This window comes from Miscanthus floridulus, chromosome 15 (assembly GCF_019320115.1).
Source record: "Miscanthus floridulus cultivar M001 chromosome 15, ASM1932011v1, whole genome shotgun sequence".
Lineage (NCBI taxonomy): Eukaryota > Viridiplantae > Streptophyta > Magnoliopsida > Poales > Poaceae > Miscanthus > Miscanthus floridulus.
This window is the reverse complement of record NC_089594.1, coordinates 50,392,570-50,402,870: the sequence shown is the minus strand read 5'-3', so window position 1 is coordinate 50,402,870 and position 10,301 is coordinate 50,392,570. Positions and strand designations below refer to the sequence as shown.

The following is a 10,301-nucleotide window of genomic DNA, read 5'->3' as shown; positions in this document are numbered from 1 at the left end:
ATTCCACATGACCCACGTCACCTACGAGTTCTATCAGGTGCGTCCAAAATGATTTCCGAGCCTATGGTACGTTCGGTGCAAACCGTGCACCGATATTGCGTCAAGATTAGCACTAACTCCAAACGGACCAAAACGAGCTTCCAGTTGAGCTTCATCACCTAGGAGTACCATCGCATGCATCCTAAATGATATATGAGCCTATGGTACGTTTGGCGCAAACTGTGCACCTATCTTTCACTAACACTAACACCATCTCCAAATGGACCAAACGAGATTCCACATGACCCACATCAACTAGGAGTTCCATCGGGTGCGTCCAAAACGATTTCTGAGCCTATGGTGCATTCGGCGCAAACCGTGCACCGATCTTGTGTCAAGATTAGCACTATCTCCAAACAGACCAAAACTAGCTTCCACTTTAGCTTTGTCACCTAGGAGTACCATCAGGTGCGTCTAAAATTATTTCTGAGCCTATGGGACGTTCGGCACAAACCGTGCTCCTATCTTGCACTACCACTAACACCATCTCCAAACGGACCGAACAAGATTCCACAAGACCCATGTCACCTAGGAGTTTCCATCGAGTGTGTCCAAAACGAATTTTGAGCCTATGGTATGTTTGGCGCAAACCGTGCACTGATATTGCATCAAGATTAGAACTATCTCCAAACAAACCAAAACGAGCTTCCAGATGTGCTTTGTCACCTAGGAGTACCATCGAATGCGTCCTAAACAATATATGAGCCTGTGGTACGTTTAGCACAATTCGTGCACCTATCTTACATCAACACTAACACCATCTCTAAATGGACCGAACGAGACTCCACATGACTAACATCACATAGGACTTCAATCGGGTGTGTCCAAAATGATTTCCGAGCCTATGGTACGTTCAGCGCAAACTGTGCACCGATCTTGCGTCAAGATTAGCTGATGTGCACATGCCTATGCAACGCGTGTAGCAAGTTTTGTGGCCCGATCTTCTCGTAGGATCCGCGAACTTGATAACTTGTCGCTGCGTGACCTGGTGAAGAGGCAGTGCACCGCGAGGCTGTCCACGCGACGAACTACCGAGACAATCACCCTTCCACGTACCGACGAAACAGCCCACGCAATCACGCCCTATAGACGTGAAGGCACGAACTGGGTGAACCGCAGTTCGGCGTTCTACAACTCCCTCAGGAATCGAAAGAACAAGTTTGCAAGCCTCTCAAGACTCACGCATAAACAAAACTCCACGAGTTTGTGTATTCTGAATTCAGCTAATCAAGGTCTGACCTTTCATTGTCTAGTACAAGATATATATAGGGATAGGGACGTTCAGCTTGGAGTAAATGGCAGCATGCGCATGCACCAGTGGATTTCGTGGCTGGTTCGCGCGTCTTTCAGCTTCTGATAGCAGTTACTAAAATGAGCATAACTCTTTATTGGGAAGTCCAAATAATGAGCCGTTTGATGGGCTGGAAAGTAGACTTGAAGACGCTTCCATCCACATATAGAACACCGTCTAACTCCTTGTATTCTGTCCGCGGTGATGCTTGGAATTCGTACCATGTATCAGTCATCTAGCTTCTGGTTGCATTTCCATGTAAAGGTGATGAACCACCATTTTATTCTTGCACACCATAGGCTTCTTGGTTCAAATGTCCAGAGGCTTGAATCCATCTTCATCCCATGCTGGTTCATACACTCCATCATTCCTAAGGACATTGGAACAAGAACTCAAAAGCATAGGCTCATTCAACATAAACTGATTATTAAACATAAGGTTAGCGTTCACCTGAGAATGAATTTCCTTCTCCAATTGTTTAGCTCTACTTCTTGTAATTGGACCAGCTTTATCAAGTGGAGTTTCATTTGAAGATGAGTGAATGCTAGGAATGTCCTCATTATTAGCACTCTCTCCAAACGGACCAAAACGAGCTTCCAGTTGAGCTTCGTCACCTAGGAGTTCCATCGGGTGTGTCCAAAATGATATCTGAGCCTATGGTACGTTTAGCACAAACCATGCACCTATGTTACATCAACACTAACACCATCTCCAAACGGATCGAAAAAGATTCCACATGACCCACGTCACCTAGGAGTTCCATCAGGTGCGACCAAAATGATTTCTGAGCCTGTGGTATGTTCGGCGCAAACCGTGCACCTATCTTACATCAACACTAACACCATCTCCAAGCAGACCAAATGGGATTCCACATGAACCACAACACCTAGTAGTTCCATCAGGTGAGTCCAAAATGATATCTGAGCCTATGGTACGTTTATCGCAAACCATGCACCTATCTTACATCAACACTAACAACATCTCCAAATGTACCGAACGAGATTCCACATGACCCATGTCACCTAGGGGTTCTACCGGGTGCGTCCAAAATGATTTCCGAGCCTATGGTATGTTCGGCGCAAACCTTGCCCCGATCTCACGTCAAGATTAGCACTAACTCCAAATGGACCAAAACGAGCTTCCAATTGAGCTTCGTCACATAGGAGTACCATCGGGTGCGTCCAAAACCATTTCTGAGCCTATGATGCGTTCGACACAAATCGTGCACCTATCTTTCACTAACACTAACACCATCTCCAAGCGGACCGAATGAGATTCCACATTACCCACGTCACCTAGGAGTTCCATCGGGAGCGTCCAAAATGATTTCCGAGCCTATGGTATATTCGGCGCAAACCGTGCACCGATCTTGCGTCAAGATTAGCACTATCCCACAAACAGAAAACGAGCTTCCACTTGAGCTTCTCACCTATGGTACATAGGTGCGTCCAAAATTATTTATGAGCCTTTGGTACGTTCGGCCAAACCATGCACCTATCTTGCACTAACACTAACACCTCTCAAACGGAAAGAAGTGAGATCCACATGACCCACTCACCTAGGAGTTCCATCGGTGCGTCCAAAATGATTTATGAGCCTATGGTACATTCGAGCGAAAACCGTGCACTGTCTTGCGTCAAGATTAGCACTATCTCCAAACGAGCGAGCTTTCAAATGAGCTTACTAGTTGAGCTTCGTCCCAAAGATTTTAGCCATGGATGCGTCGCAAATGATTGCACCTAGTGATAAGAACCCGCTAGGGTTTATGGACGATCTTTCGATGAGAGGCGTGAGATAACTCGATTTGGTGGATGGAGATGACGTTCATGGCCCGACTACAGCCTTCCAAGACTGCGCCTTAGCAACCGATACACCACCTCCAAAGGCCGTCACGATCTTGTGGAGCGCGACAACCTAGCCACTAGGGCTCCCGTCCTGCAAGCAATCGAAGAACTAGCAAGAACAAGGAAACAAGCACTGAATTTGCAAGATGAAATTGAAAAGCCTCAAACTGAATCTTATTATGAGTGGGGTTCCGAAGACAAGGAGACGGGCGGCTGGATCAGCACGCGCGCCTACAAGCAAGTAGCAAAGGCTAAACTTGATCTAAACAAAACCCGAGTGTCTTGGCGGCGGCCAAAGGGTATATAACATGGGGTGGACGACCAACAAGGTGTTTGGGTCGTACTCCAACCCTAAGACACGTCCCTAATGGACCCTAAGACGATACACAGCCCATCGGACTAAAATAAGGTGACGCAGCACCCTGGACATAAAGACCTCTCGACGGTAATTGAATAATTGCCGATGCTGCCGAACAGATATGGACGTGGAACTGGTTCCATATGAAAATAGACTTGATAAGCTTTCCAACAAGTCCTAAAGCGCCCGAATCCGACTCCGTATACAACCGTGGTGATGGTCACAAGTTGGTGCCTTTCTGCAGTCCGAATCCAGCCATCGCGAATCCTTCTCCCTTTCGGTCTTCTCCTTGGTTCCTAATCAAAACAAGAGTGCACGTGTTTCAAGATCTAAACAAGATGGACAGGAGCTCAAGAGGCAACTCACTTGATGATTAATTTTACGAGCACGAGCACGAGTAAGAGGACCAGCGATAGGTACTGGTGTCGGCGCGGATGCGTCGTCGGTGTTGATGTCCTCATCATCCTCCCCTTCTTGCATTTGAGTCATCCTCGACTCAAGCTCATCTTCCTCACCCAAATATGGCTTTAAATCTGCAATGTTAAATGTGGGACTAACCCCAAAATCTGCTGGAAGATCAAGTTTATATGCATTCTCATTAATCCGTTGTAATACCCTAAATGGTCCATCAGCTCTAGGCATCAATTTAGACTTTCTCAATGCAGGAAACCTCTCCTTTCTCAAATGCAACCAAACCAAATCTCCAGGTTCAAAATTTATTGCTTTTCGACCTTTATCACCAGCAAACTTATATTTAGCATTCATACGCTCTATGTTTTGTTTAGTTGTTTCATATAGTTTCAACATTAATTCAGCTCGTTGTTTAGCATCAAAATTTAATTTTTCTGAAGTTGGCAAAGGCATTAAATCAATAGGAGCACGTGGTAACAAGCCATAAACAATCTCAAATGGACACATCTTTGTTGTAGAATGCATTGAACGATTATAAGCAAACTCAATATGAGGCAAACAATCTTCCCACATCTTAATATTTTTCCTTAAAACAGCCCTTAACATAGTTGATAAAGTTCTATTCACAACTTCAGTTTGACCATCAGTTTGGGGATGACAAGTGGTAGAAAATAAAAGTTTAGTCCCCAATTTAGCCCATAAAGTTCTCCAAAAATGGCTAAGAAATTTAACATCTCGATCAGAAACAATTGTGTTTGGCACACCATGCAAACGAACAACTTCACGAAAGAACAAATCAGCAATATGTGTGGCATCATCAGTTTTATGACAAGGTATAAAGTGTGCCATTTTCGAAAATCTATCCACAACCACAAAAACACTGTCACGGCCCTTCCTAGTCCTTGGTAATCCCAACACAAAAGTCCATAGAAATATCTTCCCAAGGAGCATTAGGAACAGGTAGAGGCATATACAAACCATGTGCATTTAAGCGTGACTTAGCCTTTTGACATGTCGTGCAGCGAGAGACAAATCTCTCCACATCTCTCCGCATCTTTGGCCAAAAGAAATGATCAGCAAGGATGTCCTCCGTCTTCTTTGCTCCAAAATGTCCCATCAAACCACCTCCGTGCGCTTCCTGTAACAACAACAAACGAACGGAGCTAGCTGGAATGCATAGCTTGTTAGCTCTAAACACAAAGCCATCATTCACAACAAATTTATTCCACGCTTTTCCATCTTGACATTGCAGTAAGACATCCTTAAAATCATCATCATGCACATATTGTTCTTTAATTGTTTCCAAACCAAAGATCTTATAGTCAAGTTGTGTCAACAAAGTATATCTCCTAGACAAAGCATCAGCAATGACATTCTCTTTTCCTTTCTTGTGTTTAATTACATAAGGGAAAGATTCAATAAATTCAACCCACTTAGCATGTCTACGATTTAGTTTTCCTTGACTACGAATATGCTTCAACGATTCATGATCAGAATGTATAACAAATTCTTTAGGCCACAAATAATGCTGCCATGTTTCCAACGTTCGCACAAGTGCATACAATTCTTTGTCATAAGTAGAATAATTCAGCATAGGTCCACTTAGTTTCTCACTAAAATATGCAACGGGTTTTCCTTCTTGCAATAAAACACCACCCATTCCAATTCCACTAGCATCACATTCAAGTTCAAAAGTCTTATTAAAATCAGGAAGTTGGAGCAGAGGTGCATGTGTTAACTTATCTTTTAGCATGTGGAAAGAATGCTCTTGTGCTTTGCCCCAAGAAAAGGACACTCCCTTCTTTGTAAGTTCATGTAACGGTGCAGCAATGGTGCTGAAATCTTTCACAAATCGGCGATAGAAACCAGCAAGTCCTAGGAAACTCCGCACTTGTGTGATCGTCGTGGGTACAGGCCATCCTTGTATAGCTTCAATCTTGGATTTATCAACCTCAATTCCCTGTGGAGTAACAACATAGCCAAGAAACGCTACTCGATCGGTGCAAAAAGTGCACTTCTCAAGGTTACCAAATAAACGTGCATCACGTAGAGCATTAAAAACAGCACGCAAGTGATCAAGGTGTTCATCCATGGATTTGCTGTAAATCAGTATATCATCAAAGTAGACGACAACAAATTTCCCAATGAAAGCTCGCAAAACCTCATTCATTAATCTCATGAAAGTACTAGGTGCATTAGTTAACCCAAAAGGCATTACTAACCACTCATACAAACCGAACTTAGTTTTGAAAGCCGTTTTCCATTCATCTCCCAATTTCATACGAATCTGGTGGTACCCACTACGCAAATCAACTTTTGAAAACTAGAACAGCACCACTCAATTCATCAAGCATATCATCTAATCGCGGAATAGGGTGTCGATATCGAATGGTGATATTATTAATAGCCCTACAATCAACACACATACGCCAGGTTCCATCTTTCTTAGGCACTAAAATTACTAGGAACAGCACAAGGACTAAGAGATTCACGCACATAACCTTTGTCTAGTAGTTCTTGCACTTGTCGCTGAATTTCCTTTGTTTCTTCCGGATTTGTCCTGTATGGCGCACGGTTTGGCAAAGATGCACCAGGAATAAGATCAATTTGGTGCTCAATCCCGCGTATTGGTGGCAGCCCCGCTGGTATCTCACTTGGGAACACATCAGAATACTCCTGCAAAACGTTAGCAACAGCAGGAGGCAAAGAACGTTGCATATCCTCATTTGAAATCAAAGCATCCTTGCATACCAAAGCATAAGCAACAGAGGTGGATGCATTGAACTCATTAATATCAGATTTTGTGGCAAGCATACATCGTCCTTTCAGTTTTATCTCATCTTTGTCTTCAATTACAGATTTGTCATTTTTATTGCTCTCGCTCTTGGATTTAGCAGCCCTAGCAACATCAGTTTGCATAATAGCTTCAGGAGACATAGGATGCAACACAATTTTTCGATCATGGTATAGAAAAGAATATTGATTTGATCTACCGTGATGCATAGAATCCCTATCAAATTGCCAAGGTCTACCTAGCAGAATATTGCAAGCTTGCATAGGCACAATATCACATTCAACAATATCTTTATATGTCCCGATGGCAAAATTGATTCGCACAAGTCTAGTTACCTTGGCCTTACCACTGTTGTTCAGCCATTGGATGTAGTAGGGATGCGGGTGTGGTTTGGTGGTGAGTGCAAGCTTCTGTACCATGTCGCTGCTTGCCAAGTTGTTGCAGCTACCCCCATCAATGATCATGCGGCACGAACGGTCTTTGATGACACACTTTGTTTGAAATAAGGTGTGTCGCTGATTTTGCTCCGCCTTCTCCATTTGTGCACTAAGCACTCGCTGTACGATCAAGCTCTCATAGTGGTCCGCGTCATCTGCATTAACATGTTCTTCTATTTGTTCTTCACTACCTGCATGGTCAGCCGCAAGCAATGCAAGTGTATCTTCATCAAAATCACTAGCAGATAAACACTCACCATCATCTTTGACAATCATGACACGCTTGTTTGGACAGTCACGCATCACATGCCCATATCCCTGGCACCGGTGACATTGTATGTTGCTTGTTCTACCCGTCGATGCCACGGATGAAGTACTTGCAGCAGGCTTTTGTATTGTCTTCGCAACTGAATTTATGGGAGCAACTCGAGTCTTGTCACTGGATGATGGCGTAGGAGTACGTGGAGATGGAGTTGTAGCCGTGCGTTGCTGCCATGAACTAGCTTTCCCTGCAGAAGCATTAGTCCTTGCGCTAGCACGTCGTCCCTGCACTTCCCTTTCAGCTTTACAAGCAAGATGAAACAAACGGTTTACGCTATTGTATTCTTTGTAAGCGAGGATGTCCTGAATTTCCCGATTTAACCCGCCCAAAAATCTAGCCATAGCAGGTTCCTCATCCTCCTCTAAATTACAACGCAACATACCCGTTTGTAATTCCTGATAATATTCTTCTACACTTTTAGCACCTTGTCTCAATTGCTGCAACTTATTTATCATATCACGAGCATAATAAGATGGAACAAATCTAGCTCTCATGGCTCGTTTCAGCGCATCCCAAGTTTTAGGTAGTTTATTAGGATTTTTCTTGCCATATTCTATCCACCAAACAGAAGCAAAATCTGTAAACTCACTAGTAGCAGCCCTAACACGTGTAGTCTCAGGAAAGTCATGGCATGCAAACTTTTGATCAACAGCAATCTCCCAAGTAATATATGCATCAGGGTCATATTTACCATCAAAAGGAGGTATCTTAAATTTAATCTTACTGAAGGCATCGTCATTATTGTGTACCTCGCGTCGGCGGTTGCCACCCATACCTCTACGGTTGTGACGTAGACGACGGCGTTCACGAGTGTCTCGATCATCATGTTCAGTATCACCAGTGTAGTCAACGTCATCACCCCCATCCTCGTGACCTGCCTCCTTTTCTTCTTTATACTTCTCTTTATCATCATTGTGCAAGTCATCAAAACGCCTTAGAAGAGCGACTAAGGCTTTTGTCCACACTAGCAACAGATTCCTCCAAACTTGCGAGCTTGTTATTGGTGGCAATCTGCGTTGCCTCCAACTGCCCAAGCTTTTCATTTGTCACCTGCAAGTCGCTATCAAGGCCCTCGGTGTGCAGCTTCACTTTCCTTTCAAAATGTTGTATGATGCCCTTAGTGCGAGGTGAATGTGGAATAGTTTTATCATCACCTGACCCTGTCATGGTTCAAAGGCAAAGACAACACGAAAACAAGTGAAGAGATAAAAGCCCTACAACTACTAGGAAGTAGCTACAGCAAGTCGCTCGCTCTCAACTTGTTACACAAGTTCTTACCAATTCTTACTTTGCTCGACAGTAGGGGTCGCCTACCAACAAGTCTGCAGCAATGGATGAAGTGTATCGGTGCCGCAGCACAAGACCTGTCAAGCTGTAAAATATGTGGAGCTATAGGTGGGCTGAAAACAAAGGAACAACTAGCACCACGTTAGTTATAAAAAGCAAGCTGAATAATCGTTCAACCGGCGGTACTGTGCTGGTCCTAGCCTAGACCGTGCTAGAGACGCGAGCCTGGACACAAACGAAGGCACAACGCACCACCTGAAGCGAACGAACAATCACAAAACAGCCCCCTTTTTTTCTTTCTCTTTCTTTTTCTTTTGGTTTTTTTTCCTTTTTTTCTTCTTTTTTTTTGCAGGGGACACTCAAAACTGATTATATGAATAGAGAGATGACAAATGAGCAACTCACCACTCACACTTTTTCTGAAAGTGTAGGGGTATACTCTCTCTCTCTCTCTCTCTAGAGTAAGATCACTCGAAGTATGGTATGACTTGAGTCGTTCGGTCAGCAACTCAAACTTGGACTTGCACACAGCAAACAACTTAGATTCGGAAATAACTAGATCACCGAAACCTACTCAGATTCGGAAACAATGAATCACCGAAATCTACTTAGATTCAGAAACAATGGATCACCAAACCTGCTCAGATTCGGAATATGGTATGACTTAAGTGGTTCGGACAGCCACTCAAACGTGCACGGTTGTGACTAGAACGTGACAAGAACTCGAAACTCTAAAGGACTAAAACTAAGACCAGCAACTTGACACAACCGATGCAACCGACGACTCAACAAGCCCTAACTAGGTAGCACTAGCCACGGCCCAAAGGTTTATAGGATTGCAGGAAACTAATCTACTATATTTTTTTGGCTTTTCTGGACTGTAGGAAAAATAAAAACAGCGAAGAATTGCAAGTCTCTCACCGATAAACCTTGCTCTGATTACCAATTGATAAGAACCCGCTAGGGTTTATGGACGATCTTTCGATGAGAGGCGTGAGACTAACTCGATTTGGTGGATGGAGATGACGTTCACGGCCCGACTACAGCCTTCCAAGACTGCCCTTAGCAACCGATACACCACCTCCAAAGGCCGTCACGATCTTGTGGAGCGCGACAACCAGCCACTAGGGCTCCCGTCCTGCAAGCAATCGAAGAACTAGCAAGAACAAGGAAACAAGCACTGAATTTGCAAGATGAAATTGAAAGCCTCAAACTGAATCTTATTATGAGTGGGGTTCCGAAGACAAGGAGACGGGCGGCTGGATCAGCACGCGCGCCTACAAGCAAGTAGCAAAGGCTAAACTTGATCTAAACAAAACCCGAGTGTCTTGGCGGCGGCCAAAGGGTATATAACATGGGGTGGACGACCAACAAGGTGTTTGGGTCATACTCCAACCCTAAGACACGTCCCTAATGGACCCTAAGACGATACACAGCCCATCGGACTAAAATAAGGTGACGCAGCACCCTGGACATAAAGACCTCTCGACGGTAATTGAATAATTGCCGATGCTGCCG

At 44.1% G+C, this 10,301-nt stretch overlaps 1 protein-coding gene across 1 annotated transcript; it reads right to left on the bottom strand.

Annotated features, from left to right (window-relative positions):
* Window positions 1-5,754: 5,754 nt before the first annotated feature.
* Window positions 5,755-8,269, bottom strand: LOC136507465 (uncharacterized). Its single transcript, XM_066502180.1, has 3 exons — window positions 6,976-8,269; window positions 6,695-6,867; window positions 5,755-5,778 (listed from the first exon to the last, which is right to left on the bottom strand). The coding sequence occupies exons 1-3, from the start codon at window positions 8,267-8,269 to the stop codon at window positions 5,755-5,757; spliced, it is 1,491 nt and encodes a 496-aa protein (XP_066358277.1).
* Window positions 8,270-10,301: the final 2,032 nt, after the last annotated feature.